This window comes from Halichoeres trimaculatus, unplaced genomic scaffold (genome assembly GCF_033239565.1).
Source record: "Halichoeres trimaculatus isolate MK-OKI-2021-1 unplaced genomic scaffold, fHalTri1.1 fHalTri1_scaffold_18, whole genome shotgun sequence".
In the NCBI taxonomy this organism is placed as follows: Eukaryota; Metazoa; Chordata; class Actinopteri; order Labriformes; family Labridae; genus Halichoeres; species Halichoeres trimaculatus.
In genome coordinates, this window is record NW_027437196.1 from 4,769,967 (window position 1) to 4,786,026 (window position 16,060).

General features: G+C 38.8%; 3 protein-coding genes across 3 annotated transcripts in view; 2 read left to right on the forward strand and 1 right to left on the reverse strand.

The window, feature by feature from the left end:
- Positions 1-815: 815 nt before the first annotated feature.
- lsm5 (LSM5 homolog, U6 small nuclear RNA and mRNA degradation associated) lies at positions 816-2,303 on the forward strand. The gene is made up of 5 exons (XM_074693361.1): positions 816-893; positions 1,622-1,717; positions 1,840-1,867; positions 1,950-2,022; positions 2,108-2,303. The coding sequence occupies exons 1-5, from the start codon at positions 842-844 to the stop codon at positions 2,138-2,140; spliced, it is 282 nt and encodes a 93-aa protein (XP_074549462.1). The 5' UTR covers positions 816-841; the 3' UTR covers positions 2,141-2,303.
- A 96-nt stretch (positions 2,304-2,399) lies between these two features.
- Positions 2,400-4,889, reverse strand: psme2 (proteasome activator subunit 2). Its single transcript, XM_074693360.1, has 11 exons — positions 4,473-4,889; positions 4,182-4,214; positions 4,021-4,083; positions 3,746-3,832; positions 3,606-3,654; positions 3,418-3,515; positions 3,239-3,307; positions 3,085-3,152; positions 2,935-2,989; positions 2,766-2,852; positions 2,400-2,686 (listed from the first exon to the last, which is right to left on the reverse strand). Exons 1-11 carry the CDS (start codon positions 4,518-4,520, stop codon positions 2,606-2,608), a joined length of 738 nt encoding a protein of 245 aa, XP_074549461.1. The 5' UTR covers positions 4,521-4,889; the 3' UTR covers positions 2,400-2,605.
- A 1,476-nt stretch (positions 4,890-6,365) lies between these two features.
- Positions 6,366-16,060, forward strand: part of LOC141807235 (E3 ubiquitin-protein ligase RNF31-like) — a 35,422-nt gene continuing 25,727 nt past the window's right edge. Inside the window, exons 1-12 of the mRNA XM_074693074.1 lie at positions 6,366-6,528; positions 7,174-7,379; positions 7,623-7,769; positions 7,856-8,011; positions 8,096-8,152; positions 10,381-10,495; positions 10,591-10,752; positions 10,840-10,990; positions 11,074-11,219; positions 11,361-11,503; positions 12,716-12,961; positions 14,997-15,308. Coding sequence (XP_074549175.1) covers positions 7,176-7,379; positions 7,623-7,769; positions 7,856-8,011; positions 8,096-8,152; positions 10,381-10,495; positions 10,591-10,752; positions 10,840-10,990; positions 11,074-11,219; positions 11,361-11,503; positions 12,716-12,961; positions 14,997-15,308 — 1,839 coding nt within the window. The 5' untranslated portion in view covers positions 6,366-6,528; positions 7,174-7,175. The remainder of the gene's footprint in view (positions 6,529-7,173; positions 7,380-7,622; positions 7,770-7,855; positions 8,012-8,095; positions 8,153-10,380; positions 10,496-10,590; positions 10,753-10,839; positions 10,991-11,073; positions 11,220-11,360; positions 11,504-12,715; positions 12,962-14,996; positions 15,309-16,060) is intronic.

The window sequence follows — 16,060 nt, forward strand, 5'->3', positions numbered from 1 at the left end:
ACTACGTCAGAGATGAACACGGAGCAAGAGAGTTCCCTGCTACACAGGCTTTACCGTGCTTCCAGGGACGTTAAAAGCGGATTTTAACTTCTTCGGTGCTTTAGGTGGAAAAAGGAGGACAGAAATTTGGTAATTTCTTCAGTTTGAAAGTTTAACACTGACATCTTATAGTATGTCCATGCGTAGCGTAACATTTTGTCAGTTACTGTACGTCGCAGGAACGTAGTCAGTTTCCGTCAGGTGAAAAAAAAAACTACCATAAAACATTGAATTAAAATGGTAATATTAATAATGATAAAAATAATAACGAAATGATAATTCAAGATTTTAAGGAAATAAGTCAAAATTCATTTAAGTCTGTTTCCAACAGGTAAAATACGAAAAAGGAAACTCATACTTGTGACATATTATTTCAAAACTGTGCTTTATCTCTTAATTTCGACTTTCTTCCATTCTTCCATTTTAAGATTTTATTTAAAATTTGAAGAAAAAAAAACAATAATGTGAAACACACACTGCACGTAACGAAACGAGCATCTGTCACATAAAACTGTGGCGGCTTGTTATCTCAACCCATCTTTTCCTCTTTGTTACAGTTTAAAAAGTGACGTCAACTATGCACGCATTATAAAAGCAGCTCCGTCCTTAAGAAACTAATTAAAATACACAGTTTGATATTCAAATATTTTAAACTACTGTTGTAATGTGAATCGTATTCATAGTAAAATAAAATGTATCAACTGTTTTATTTCACTGCTTACTGATGCAGTTCCATTTTGATTGCTATGGCCTGGCTCCTTATCGTCATTTTTCGATTGCTTCCGTCTGTAGAGATCATTGAATGAAGATGGCGGCTACTCCAGCAACAAACCCTTCACAGTTACTTCCACTTGGTTTGTTAATTCTTTAAAATTATACATTTTTATTCCAAACGACTTATCATCAATTTGTTGGAATATCTAGTGTTCAATCCCGGAACGTAGTTTGGGTATAACTTATGTTTAATTCGCCTATAAACGCTGTTTTCATGCATTCAGGCGCAAACGCATGCTAGAGATGTTAACAGTGGCAGGTTAATGATTGAGAGCTTTATGAGGTTAATTCATACATTATTAATTGTTATTAAAACCAAATCCTGAAAATGTTGCATGCATTACGGAATGATAATTATAAAATATGCTGATTATTATTGCGTCCTCTGAGTGGTTTTATCCATATGTCATATCAATTCTTACATTTTCCTGTAACGGCAAAATAAGGTTGAGTTAAAATGTGACAGAGCAATTACAGTCTTCTTTAAATTTCTAGGTTTGTCTAACTTACAGTCTTTGACCCCTAAAAACGTATATAAATAATGATATTTGATATTTTTAACGTGGAACCAGTTCAAGTTTTGAAGTTAAGGATTACAAGTCTTCGAAATACTTGGTGGGTTTACAAAAAAAACTTCCTACGGTGTTAAAAAATAAGAGATAGTTTCCTTAAATTAAGGTTTTTTTTTCAACCTGTATTCATTAATTTGCAACTGTTTCCTCTGTTGTAAGTAAACACTTTACTTTGGTAAAAAAAAAAAAAAAAAAACATTTTTGCTATTTTCATCCCTGTGTTTTTCTCGTCTCAGAGCTTGTGGACAAATGTATCGGCTCCAGAATTCACATCGTCATGAAAACGGACAAAGAAATTGTCGGCACCTTGCTGGGATTTGATGACTTTGTCAGTATCCTTTCACGCTACGATCCAACCCAAAACAGAAAAACTAAATTGTTAATGTTTATTTGCATGACTGCAGAGTGTGATCTGAATCATATCTAGGTGTTTGCCCTTTACTCAGTTTTTCAGACATGGTCCTGGAGGATGTGACGGAGTTGTAAGTGCTTTTTGTTGTTTTTGCTTTGGAGCTACTGTTACCCTTTTTTCTGAATTAACTAACTGTTGTTTTTGTGTTTCAGTGAAATCACACCAGAGGGAAGGAGGATAACCAAACTGGACCAGATTCTCCTTAACGGCAATAACATCACCATGGTATGTAAATATCCTGCGTGTGTGGTGCCACTTCACTTCCCCTCAGCGTGTGTCTCATATTTGTATGCTTTTGTGTTTTTTGCAGCTCATACCTGGAGGAGAAGGCCCTGAAGTATGAAAACCACCCTGCGTTAGACAAGATACAGTTTTGTGTTGTGGGTAAAAACGTTTTCCCTTTGTGTCCTTATTTTGATTTTATTTTCAACCATTCCTTCTCATTGTTGAGTGAGGATAATATTTTTGTACCACGGTTCTAAGAAGAATCAAATTATGTAAGAATATGTGTTTTTTTTTTGTTCTTAAATGAAATAAATGAGAATCACACAGTTTGGAAAAACAGTTTTTCTTTTATTATTTTTTCTAAACTCATAGTTTAACAATTTAGTGCAAAGGTCAGTGAAAAAAAAAACCCTAAAGTGCCATGATAGACCGGCAGTGTTAAAACCTTTCTGGGGAGAAAATGCTAAATTGGAAAATGTTTTGGATGTTCATGGAGAATCTATTGAAAAAAAGAGATGATGAGAGATGATTTGTAATAATTCCACACAGGAAAAATAAACAGCAGGTCACTGCAGAGTCCGCTTCAGTACATGGAAGGCTTCTCCTCTCCTTTGGGATTGGTCACCTTGTCCAGATTCTTGCTGATGACGTCGTAAAGCTCGGCCTACAGAAAAGAGAGGAAGGGTTTAAAGTTTTACCGTAACAGCATGAAGTGTTGTGAGACTGAGGCAGATGGATCTTACGTAGAAGCCGCGAATGTCGAAAAGGATCATTCTGATCTCAGAGTAGATGTTGTGGTCCTTCTCGTGGACCATCAAGCGGTAGTCCATCTGCAAGTCAGAGAGAGCTGAGTGAAAGTTTCTTCCCATAGACAGGGTTTTTAACTGCAACTAGGACACTGCTGGCACTTACAACGTGAGTTTCTTTGGAAGCCTTTGCAACAGCATCTCCCCTCTCTGTGAAATACCTGGAAAATATAACAGAAGTTATAAACTGGACACAAACTGCAGGTATGACAGGGTTTTTTTTTCTCTCATTTCCAAGAAGTTTTCTCCAACTTACTTGTTGATAAGAGACAGGAAAGTTTCAACCTTTGTCCTCACAGCTGTGATTCTCTCCAAGATTTTCTCCTGTTAAAAAAACAACAAAACTTTATTTCATGATCAAACAAACACTGACACAACTGTACCTCTTAATCTCGGACACAAAAATGTACCTGGATTGCGACTCCAAAGTCATTTCCATCTTCTATTTTTGGGATGAGGTGCTGAATCCAGCTGGAGACCTTACAAACGCAGCAGAATTTTTAAGTTAAAAAAATAAATATAATTTAGTCAGGTTTGCAGAGAAAAAAATGTTTCAGAAGTTGTCTTGTCATTAGAGTGATAAACTTACAAGAATGATGGCTTCTCTCAAAGCCACGACTTCTGGTTTCACTCTCTCTACAAGAGCCAAGATCTTCTCATTCCCCTTAATGAAGCCACACTTTGGAGCTGGAGGACAGATAGAAGACTTAAGACAGTGTCACATGCTACCTGTTACCCTTCACAATGACGACAAAAAAGTATGCAATCTGTTTTTACTTTTCTTCTTCTTCTTCTCATCATCATCATTCTCATCCGTCTCCATTTCCTTCGAAACAAGTTTACAATTTTAATAAATATTACAGCACATTAATTATAACAAAAGCTGAGTTAAAGAGAGATGAATGAGCAGGTCTCACCTCATCCTCTGGGGAGGGAGGGTCCGGTATAGGGATGTCCAGGGGAGCCTGGAGGCAGGACATGTCTGTGACATTGAAGGCATCATCCTGAAAACACACATTAGAAGAGTTAAGGGTTAAAGCAGCGGGTTATTTATCACAAAAACAGGTTATTCCACAGTTATTAAAGGCTTGAGCTTTCATATGTTCTGATTAATGCCTGTCTCCTTTAAAATCCTGATGATAATGTTATTGTTGTGATTCTGCATGAGTGTGGATGTAGTGAACTTGCTGACCCTGAGCAGAGCATCCAGCTGGATAATCTTCTGAGGAAGGAGGCTGGAGAACAAAGTCTCTACCTGAAAAATATAGAAAGAAAAACAAGTTCAAAGTAAAAAAAAAAATCAATGATACATAAATCTAGACAAAAAAATATTTTTTAAAAAGTATGACAAACCTCCTGAAACAGCGACTGACGGAAATTCTCCACCTATAAGATAATAAAGACAAAAGAGTTAATACGTGAATATTCTAAATGCTGACTCATGTTTGGATTTACTTTCGTTTTCCTCTTACAGGAGACTTTCCTTTTGTCTGATCCAACGTGGTTGACTATATTTGACATAAATATGTCCTTTAAAGTCCCAAAACTCCGTGCAATCCTTTTTTTTTTTTAACATAACAGGCTTTTACAGGTACCTCATGTGTCACATCTTGCTGCAGAGCTTTGAAGTGAGACGGAACTTACCTGAGTTGCACTCGCGCTACTTATTTTCAGAACAGCTGTCTTCGGCATGGTGAAAAAGATTGTTCAAGGTAAGGACGAATAAATGAGTCTGTTTGACTCTTATTAATGGAAATAAACGTTAGCAAGTCCGAGTGAGTACTGAATATCTCGAGACGGGTTTTTCTATTTCCTCATTGACTTTACTTTCGATATGCTGTCGGATGATGCAGTTTAATTGCGCCTCCCACTGTGTCCCTCCTCTCCAAAAAGTAGGGCGTTAAAGACTTAAAACCTGTGCTCTTAATACAAAAAAAGACGGTTTAATTAACTCTTAAGATGATAAATGTTATAAAGTAGGCCTTTCATTCATCGCTGAGTCACTACATATGGCTCAGATATTTATCTCAGAGCTAACAGCCTGTGCCAGAAAACCTTAACTGTGGATAAGGTGTTTAGTTTATCTGTACAGGCTTAAGTTTAGAAACTACGGAGCCCCTGAAGTCCAAAAAAGTAAGAACGCCAAGAAAGCGCGTATAAGTAAACATTGTTGCCAGACTGTTGCTTCAGTTGGGCTTCTATTAAAAACGTGATTACATCAATTCAAAATTATCGAAGGGTATCAAAAACTAAACACAGGGATCACTTTACTTATTCTACTTTATTATTATTATTATTCAATCAAAATTTATTTATATAGCATTTTTCATACGAATGAAATGTAGCACAAAGTGCTTTACAAACAGACACATGAATTAAATAAAAGAATTATACCCCAAACCCACTCCACCCAGCCCCGAAACCGACCCACACAGCAACCCATACACAGTGTTAATAAAAAGCAACATAGATAAAAGACAATAACAAAGCACACTGCTGTACCCAGTACGTACTGAGGAAACACCATCTTAAAGGTTTAAAAATAAGAAAACACTAGAGGTTAGGTAAAAAGTATCTAATTGAATATATATCATAATATAAAATAAGAAAATGATTTTTAAGAATTAGAAATAAAAAAATACTTGAAATTAAGTTTATGTATATATATATATATATAGATATATATATATATATAGATATATATATATATATATATATATATATATATATATATATATATATATATATATATATATATATATATATATATATATATATACACACACATATAAATGAAGAATAAAACAGGAAAACTAGATAATTAAATACGGAAAGTATAAAAGATTTAAAAAAAAAAAAGAAAAGATAAATAAATAAATAAATAAATAAATAAATAAATAAGACAAGATAAAATAATAAAAAAAGGTCCGTACTTAAAATAAAAATAAAACACTAAAAGGTAATTCAGGTAAAAGCTCGACAAAAAAGGTAGGTTTTGAGGTTTTTTTTTAAAGACATTAACATTATCAATGATAATAGTTTCTTTCTAACCAGCTGGCAATTATTTATTATTTGTTATATTTAGATTTTGATGAGGTTCCATGAGAAATGTCTTCCTCAAAAACTTTATTGTGAATATTTATTTATTCTATTTATTTATTCGACAGAAAGTATTAGAAAAATGAATTAATTTTGTATAAGGGTATGTTGGCTAGAAAATAAAAATTATTATATTTATTTTGTTTGTCTTTTTTTTTTCTTTTAAAAAAAAAAAAAAAATCTGACTAGTTTTTTTTCCCTTTCTGTTTCGCTGGTCTTCCAATTCCAAGCAGTGTTTTTTTTTATTAGTATTTAGTATTGTTATGGAAAAATAAAGCGAAGTACTATGGAATGAATATCCTATCATTCCATTATTTCCATAAACTACGTGGAAGAATGAGCCTCTGAAGATGTTCCATCGAAAAGTGCTACCCAACGAAATGTGCTACAAAGCGGTTCTGCGCATGTCAAAACATCAAACCCGACTTCCGTGTTGAAAGCTAACGTCAGATCCACAGACAACACTACCCCAGTGCTGGTTTGTTATAATGAGCTTAGAATACGTCCTATTTTATTGATGAAGGGAGCAGAAACTTTACTTAAGTACATGTAAGAAAGGAAAACTGTGGGAGTTCGTACAGACTGTGACTTTATTCAGCAGGTATGTATCTGAGATGTTAACGCTGCGTTTTTTAAATGTCAGAAAGTTTCGGTTTCAAGTAACATTCACTTCTGGGAACTGAGTTTTCCGCAAACAAAAGATTCAAAACTTTCACCTGAAGTTTTAATATTTGATATATTATTGTTCAGAGAAATGACGACAGTGTTGCGTGTATGCTGTAATGTTCAGCTGTCATGTTTACAACGTACTGTAGATCTTAAGAAGAGTTAACTTATGAGCAATCAGGACTTTCCTTATGTCATCATGTGGGGAGATTATAAGAGAAGTTGTTGCAAACATTTCATCATCATCATCTGTCTTTCTATAGTAGCTACTATTTTACTAATAATGTGAAATATCAAGATTAAGCTTAGTTTGTCTCATTTTCCATCAATCAAAGTGACATCTTAAGCTTCTGTAGGGGATTTCTGCTTTCTGTTTCCCTTAACACCTCCTGTTGACGAGCATGAGTAATATTTACAATAACATTTCATCCTCACTGAGGGTATTTGTTGTAAATATTTGCTGTTGGTTTCAGGAGGAAATACTCAGTTTTTCACATTATGACGACTACAAAAAGTCCCAAAACAGAGACACAGTTCCCTGTGTTTGACAACTTGCACTAAATTCCTGTCATCCCCACAGCGATGAGCACCAGCTCTGCTTCCGAGCAGCTGGAGGAAGTGAGGAGGAGAGCGGAGTCGATCCTCGCCTCCTCAGGCTCTGCTCAGGATGTAAAGACTGAGGTTCAGACAATGGCCAACACTCCCATGCCTCTGTCGGAGAAGTACCGCCACTTTGGAGTCGAGACCATGCTGAGGGAGAACATAGTGATCCGCGGCAGACAGGAGGTAAAGATTTATCTAACTGAGCTTATTGTCAGTATTCAAGGCTCAATCCAGCTTGTTTTTCTTTTTTTTTACATTTGATGATGAAAAAGAGCAGATAAAAATACTTCAAATCCATTAATTAAATCAAAAACATTGGAGCTATTGTGTTCTTGAATGTTGCGATATTCACTTTTAAAATGAAACCTTTATGACTCAAATTCTGGGTTATGAAGAATCACTAAACTGACTTTTCCTCCCCCTCAGGTTGTGGAGTCCTTGAGTAGACTGGTTAAGGCCTTGAGTGTCCTGGAGAAGTACGGCTGTAACCTCACAAACCCTGCTAGGCCCAAGTTCTGGAGGAACGTCAAGCATAACAACCCCACCTTCAAAAGGACGGTGGATTCAATCAAGGTGAGGAAGGATCCCAGAATCTTCTCTGCTCCCAAAGCTGAAGTTACTCAAAGTCTCTGTTTTAATCCTTGTTGTACTGTTTCCAGGGAGGTCGCAGAGTTTTGTATCTGTACGGTTACACCAACCAGCAGATTGACGGCCTCAGTTTCCCGGATGAAGTCTCTGAACCAGATACTGAAAAAGTTGCTGCACTGACTCTTGAGGTCATGGCCTTTCGTGCTGAGCTGGACTTGCTCCTGCAGGTGTTTTAACTGTTTATATTACCTTAAACATCTGTGATCTGTGTTGTTTTGTGTTGAAACTCATCCATGTCTTTGTTTGTTTAGGGCAACCATCCTCAGCCAGAGTACTTCAAAGATACCATCCCATTTATCACCCAGCAGGTGTGTGCAAGCAGTCGCAGTAGCTGTTTTCCAAAGCCTGACATGTTACATTTTATTATCCTTATTTAGACTCTTATCGTACCAGATCATATCATCTTCCAACAAATCTTGCATATTATCCGGTCTTAACCTATTTAACTTAAACTATTTAATCACGTCACCTTCTATTTTTAATTTCATCCTGTTGCATCACACCGGTTTATATCAAAACCTATTAAATACATAGATTTTAAATGCATACATTCACATATGTGGCATTGATTCACACCTTATCATATGGTATCTTATCCTACTGCACTTTATCGTACCCCACTGAATCACATTGCTCCTTAAAATATTGTATCCCAATGCATCTTGTTATATCCTTTCGCACCATACCAGATTGTGTCTCACGCATGGTATGCTATGGAATGGTATTACATAACGTCATAGTAGCTTATAGCTCAGGATCGTATCACACTGTATTGTATAGCACTGAATTTCATCATGTTGTGTCATGCTGCATGGTTTTTATGGTATCACAACTAATGCTGTCAGGCAGTTAAAAAAATTAATCTAATTAATTACACAATTTTCAATTGATCTAATTAATCGCGTTTTAATCTCATATCTGCTTAAAGTCTCCAAATAAAGAAATTTGAATTCTAGGAGGAAGAGAAGATTTGTAAATCCACATTTTTATTGGTGATTGAATAAAACCTAAGACAGGGCATTTTGTCCAAAAAGTTCTATATTTTTTATGATACGTCAGGCTGGAGCAGCTTCGGTGATGTGAAAATCCTTTTTTAAATAAGCTACAAATAATCGTGTTTTTGTTGACTTTTCTGTCTACATTTTTTTTGTAAATAAATTTGCCGTTTAAAAGGCCCTTGCGAAATTTTGCTAGCCTTACACATTTCTGTTGTTACCTTGGCTTTGTTTGGTTTGATTAGTGGCGCATGCGTGAAGTGACACTGCCATGCACAGATCCTTCAACTTGCCAGCACTGAAATGTCCATATGCTTTCATTAATCTTGCGTTAATTTTTGTAACGCATTAATTTGTGGTGTAACTAATTAATCTGTAGTTTAACGTGTAGAATTGAACTGCTTTGTATTACACTGGGTAATGTATTTAGGGATGGGTACCTTTCACATTGGAAACGATACGGTACCAATCCAAGTACCTGGCAATCAGTATTGGTACTCAACGGTACCAAATTAAGGAGCTTTTTGTGTTTATGTGGTAAATTTTTTTCAAATTTCTTTAATAATAAAATCTCAATTTTTTTAATATAACATATTCATTCTTCAATATATAACCTTGTAATGCTGTGTTCATGTCCAGCATGGAAAATCTCCTACTCTTCCACTCCCTCACAGTCACAAAGATGCTTTTGGATACCTAAATATGGTGCCTTTTGATTTTCCATGAATCAGTACCCGGTACGTTTGACAGAATTCGATTGGCATCCTTAGTTGTGTTATAGATTTGCTCTACATAACTGTATGGTATCGCACTGAATCATGTCCTATCTCATTAGCCATGTTTCCACCAAGCAGTCCAGTTCAGTTCAGTACGGTTTGGCACGGTTTGGTACAGTTAAGCCTGATCCTGTTTGTGTTTCCACAGCAAACTGTGCCCTCTCATGATAGGCGGCGTGTAAGCTGGACGCCGAAAGCCGCATCTGTTAAATAATAGCATGATGCCGTAGCAGCTCTACCCTGCTAATAAATCCAACGAAGAAGAAAAACGGGACACAGTAAACAAAGAGCACAGATGTGAGACATGCAGCATATCGTCCTCTCTGTGATTGGCATGTAGCGCTTTGATACAAAGAACAATCAAGCTTTGTTTCAGAGAAGTCTCTGAGCCGCCAGGAGAAAAGCAGCCGCTGTCGTGGGTTAAGTGACGGTTCTTTTGACCAATGCAGTGTTGCAGCTCCATCTTCTGAGAGCGGATCGGTTTAGTCTGGCACCCATACGGAAGGGTCCCAAAAAAGTGGGACGGCTCGTCTCGGTTATTTGGGGATCTGTCCCGGGATAAGTCAATGGAAACGCCACAAAATGTGTGCCATACCGTGACGAACCGAACCGATCTGCTTGGTGTAAACGCGGCTATTGTGTCACATTTCGCTGTCTTATTACACTGTCCTGTATTGCACCATAACATGTTCTGTATCAAGTCAGATCTTTGTGTTTCATCCCTCGGTGTTTCTAAAGTGTCGGCTGTGATTCTGTTTTTTTCAGGAGACCCCGGTGTGCGATGCTTCGCCCATCGTCCCTGGAGAAGAATCTCAGAAGAAAGACATCCCTCAGGCTCTGTCGCCCTCACCCACGCTGATCCGAGGTGGACAACAACCAGGCGAGCAGCCCCCCCCACACACACCTCTTAGTCTAACAGTGGTGCTCTTCTTATTCTAACAGTTTCATCCTTACTGGTATCTGTGATCTCTGCAGGCCCTCCTGCTGTCGGGGAGTGTCATTTGTGCGGCGGACCTGCGTCTTTAGTTTGCCCGTCTTGTGAGAGCAAGTCTTTTTGTGATGCATGCGATGACTACTATCACCGCAATCCTGCAAGAGCCAATCACAAGAGAGACAAAATTCAGAAAACAAAACAAGGTGTGGAGAATTACAATAGTTACGACACAGAAGCTTGTTTCACTTTCAGACTTGTGTCTTATTTAACTTTGTATTTGTTTTCTGCAGAGGCCTGCAGCATCTGTGGGATTTCCCCCGTGCACGCACACTGCCCCACCTGTGCTCAGAGGCTGTGTCTGAACTGTGACAAGCTCTTCCACTCTCACCCCGACCGTAAAGGGCACAACCGCAACATCATCACACCGGCCAAAACATCCAGGTGAGGAGAAACAGGATTCCTCTACGTTCCTTCATCCTTTTCTTTCCTCTGATGTCATCTTTCTGCTCCTCCGTCACTTTCAGTCCGTCTCTGTCCCCGTGGGAGTGTGCTCACTGCACCACGGTGAACGAGATGCGAGCCGTCCTCTGCACGACCTGCGAACGACCTCGACTCGCCACGGCTGCCTCCAATGCTCAGGAAAGCCTCGCGTCAGTTTCTCTGAGCACAGGTGAGAGTCGTCACTCAGGATGGAGAAAGGAGGAAAAACTTTGTGAGAATGAATCAAATTAAAGGAATCATGAAAAACTTTGAGTTTGGCGGAGATGCAGTTTGAATATGTGTGTGTGTGTGTGTGTGTGTGTGTCCACAGAGTGGCAGTGTAAGAGCTGCACAGTCATGAATCCAGGCAGCAGCATCCTCTGTGAGGTGTGTGAGCGCCCTCGTCTGGCCACGCGTCCACCTGCTCCATCTATGCTGACCAGTCCAGGATCTTTGTCTGAGTGTGGAACAAAGGTCGGTCTAGCAGCAACTTCTCAGAGTTTTCGTAGATTTTTGTTCAATAACAAAAAATTTGAAAGTTCTAAATTAGCAGAGGTTTTTTGTGGGTGTGTTTATCTTTTTTCCTGTTTTTTGTTTTGGCTTTTTGTTTTGTTGAAAAGAGTTTCAAGATATCTACATGCTTGCAGTAGACTTGGCTATGGCTAATAGTTTGCTAGCTGCTCACAGCCATCCTCTAAATAAAGAACTTTAAAAAATCCAAATAGAATAGAATAGAAAATACTTTATTTATCCCCGAGGGGAAATTCAGGAGGAGTCACAGCAGCAATCAAGAAAACAAAAGCAAGAAAGTGTATAGAAAGTGCAAAAAGCTCCATAAGAAAATAGATGCTGACAGCTTGTCCATCATTGTCCAGTCAGCCAGCCTCCACCTCCACAGGGTCCAGGACTGAGCTTCTTCAGCAGTCTGTTCAGTCTCTGTCTCCTGGATCCTGTCTGCTCACAGCAGGTGAAGCTCCTCCAATGTGGCGTTGGTGTCTGGTGTTAGCTCTGTTAGCCATGTCTGTGAATAGCATGATGCTACTCTGCCTTCTGGTATTCCCTCTGTTGCTGGGTTAGCACAGCTAGCTTGTCCATCTTATTGGAGATAGATCTTACGTTCCCAATAACGATGGATGGAAGGACAGGTCCACATCGTCACTTCTTATCTCACACCTGAGAACCAGCACGTTGCCCTCACCTCCTTCTCCTCACTTTGTGGGGAAACATCAGGCCTAGCACCAGTTAGCACTGATATGCTACAGGCTGCTAACAGCTGAGTTCACATGCAAACAATGTGGCCATGGTTACATGTAGGATCTCCAGACAAACACAGGAGAAAAAGTAGTAGTATAATAGAATATCACTGAAGACAAAACCAGTTTGGTGTCCACGACCAACAAATGAACCATACAAAGAAATGACCCACTCCAAATACAAAAATGACAAAAAGAGACAAAAAAACCCCTCTAAAATCAACAAATAAATAGACTAAATGAATGAATAATAACTGAGCAGCAAACAGTGAAGGGAATAAAACGTAGAATCTAAAGAGCCAAAGATTTGCTTCAGAAGCTGGTGGAGACCAAAAACAGAGCAGGAAGTCCAAGTACAAATCCAACTGGCAGGTTGCTGGTGACCTCATTAACTTTGACTATTATAAACTTTATCATTTCTTCTCTGTCACAGTGGATGTGTCAGGCCTGCACCTTTGAAAACACAAAGCCGGCTCTGGTGTGTGAGATGTGTAACCAGCCCTTTAAGGACACGGCTGGAGTCTCTCTGCCTCAGTCGCTGCAGCAGACTCCGGCGTCCTGTCCTAAAGATCGACCTCTGCCAGAGTTCAAGCCCCAACCGAAGCCCAGAGTCAACATGGAGCTGAAGAGGCAGAAGACCATGAGGGACGACGGACTCAATCTCATCAGCCAGATCAGAGTACGTCAGACCTGATATATCTCACAAAACATGTTAAAGTCTAAAGAAAACTTTGAGCTTAATAGAAGTTGAGTTGTTGGTCTATAAAACATAAAAAAGATCTAATTTTACTCCTTTAAGTTGGCCTCTTAACTTAGAACTAAATTAAAGATGTCAGATTTTTTTAAGTTAGTTGACTGTCGTTTCGGACAGAAAAGAAAGTCCTCTGAGCTGAGTAACTTGAAGTATTTCATTTTTGTCCGAGGAAACTTCACTTTGATCTATTTGCTCTTTTTTAAGATTTGCTCAAACCAATGAACAGAACAGTACACGTCACAGTATGTGTGATAATTTTTTTTTTTTCTCATCCAACTTAAAAAAGGATAAAAAAAAGAATGAAAGGTTTCAGCTTTGTTAGTGGAAATAGCTGCTTTTCTCATTTTTAGATTTTCTAATTGTGAAGGTCCCATATTCTGCTCCTTTTCTGCAGTTTAATATGGATCACTGATGTCTTCATGAAATGGTAGTAACATGTTTTGGTCCAAAAAGCCAATAAATCAAGCACAGCAGCATTGTTTCCAGGCTCTCATAGCCCCTCTGTTCAGAACGCTCTGATTTAGTGGGCGTGGCCTTCATATGTAAATGAGCCACTGCTGATACCGCCCCGCTCTTCAGCGTCACTGAGAGCGGCGCCATGAGCTCCGAGTGCACAATGTTTAGAAAACAGAGAAGCTCCTTTATCATAACATTACAGGCTTAAACAACAGGCTAACTGCAGCTAAAGTTAGCATCCTGAAGCTAACACAGAGACAGGGGGGACACTGAGGAAAAGCTCTTACATCTGCTCCACAGCACACAGCATTTAAAATACTCACATTTCCAGGGTCCCAGGTTTGTTGGAGGATGGTTGGTAATGCGCCTGGATTCAGGACCAGTCTATTCGCTAGCCCTCTGTTGGACTGTCCAAAGTTGGAAAAGCAGTCGGCCGTGAAGTGACTAGCACACACATGCACAGTTTTACTGAGTGTAGCTGGAACATTTCCTCGATAAATGAACTCTAGACACTCAGTCTGTCTTCTTCTGAGATGGGAAGCTTCTGCATGGAACTATGTGGCTGTTTACAGCCAAAAACAGAGCAGTGATGGCTACTAGAGCAGCAGCGGGGAGGGGAGTGGGCGGGGAGGGGGTGCTGGGATATCTGCTCCGGTGGACCAATCAGGTCAGACTTGCTCCTGATTGGTCAAAAAAGGGAATCGCTGACGTCAGCAAACTCCCAAAATCCGAACAGCTCGTTTTAGGTCAGGATTTTACATTCACAAGCACTACTAAGTACAGGTTTGGTCATTAAATATCACATTTTGTGGGCTGGGAGGAAAGCCAAAGACCCACAAATTTGGAAATGCCTCTCTTTTTATTCATGATTTGCAGGCCTTGAGCCAGAGGATTGACTTCTTTAGTCTGGCTTAATCAAATCTTGGATTATATTTTTTAGACCAAAATGTTAAAAATCTTATAAAATATCATTTTTAATCCATCTGTGAGGCATTTTTATTTGTATAAAGATAAATTGATTCATAAACTGTAGGAAAAAAATTGAATAAAAGTTGAAGAGTCTTTGAAAGTTTAACCAGAAGTTTAAAACTAATCTTCAAATGAGACAAAATGTGCCTAAAATCTTCAAATGTTAAAGCCACTGTGAGGAATTTTAGGGAAAAGAGTTTCTGACCACTTTACTGATTTTGTACTGAATGTAAAAGACCACGTCCTGTTTTCTTTAGACAGTCACATGTGTCACCAAATGAGAATATTTGCTTTAGAAGCTAAAAGAAAAGCTTAAAAATGATTGAGGTAGAAGTTTCCGGGCTTTGTGTTGAAGGTCTTGTTTGCTTTTTTAGATCAAAAGGAGGAATCAGGTTTCGTTCACTGTTTAATAACCAGTTAAAATGACCTCACAGAGACTTTGAGAGGCTAAAAAAACTAGGAATGTTTGGAAGAGTTTCTTTTCATATTAAAATCAAAATTTATACTTTCTGTAACTTCCTGTTTCTCCTCACAGGAAGCTGAAAAACGTGGCATCAGTCCAGAGGAGGTGTACGCCGCCATCTGCATGTGCGGTGGCAGCAACCCCTGTGACTGGATCACGTCAGAGCTGCCTCACCTCCTGGACGAGATCTGCGCCATGGCAGCGTCCGTCCAGCTGAGCCATGCAGCAAAGGGTTCTGGGATTCACCCCACGGTAGACAGAGACGGACAGGAGCCGGAGCGAGGTGTGAAGCTGTCTCGAGCCGAGGCCAAGCTGGCGTGGTTGGCCGCAGGAGGAGACACGGAGAGAGCCGTGAGACAGCTGCTGAGAGACAGACAGCTGAAGGTAGGAGTGTTAAAAAGTTTTATCAGAGCAGCTTCCTCCAGACGAAATAAGACGTTAAAGTCAGGGAGTCTCTGTTGTTTTCCTCTGGCCCTGACTGATAACTCAGAACAAAGACGGTCTGTGGCGAGCAGCTGGGAAACGTAGGAGCGTCATCTGACCTTTTTAATCCTGAGTTTAATTTGAAAACTGCTCCGAGGGAAGAAACAAACTCTGGACTGTTCATACAAGAAACAGTCTGAGGTCAAACGTTTAGGATGTTTGATCTGAGGAAGTTTCTCCAACTTTTCCAAACATCTTCATCCTGATGTTAAAGCACCTGCTTTGATTTGTGAAAAAAGGATAGAGTTTAAAGTTGCTTTGAACTCTTTTAAACCCTTGAGCTCCTGTAAAAGAAAGTTCCTCCAAAGCTCTGAGCAGACTCAGAAGTTTTTTTTTATTTTCTGCTCTTTAAAGATTGAATCTGATCACCAGCTTCAGTCCTGATCAAATCTTTTTAACTAAGTATGAAATTATGCCAGAAAAAACAACTCACACAATTTGTGAGGTATACTGAAGAGGATTAGGACCACTAAAATTAATGTGTCCAATTTTTTTATTACTATTTTTTCTGAGATTAAAAGTCTGAGTTCTCAGAAAGAAGCAAGAATTCTGACTTTAACCTCATAGTTCTGATTTTTTCTCAAAATAAAAGAAGTAATAAAAACCCTTTTTTTCCCAAATGGCCTTAATCCTCCTCCCAAAAAGGTATTTCA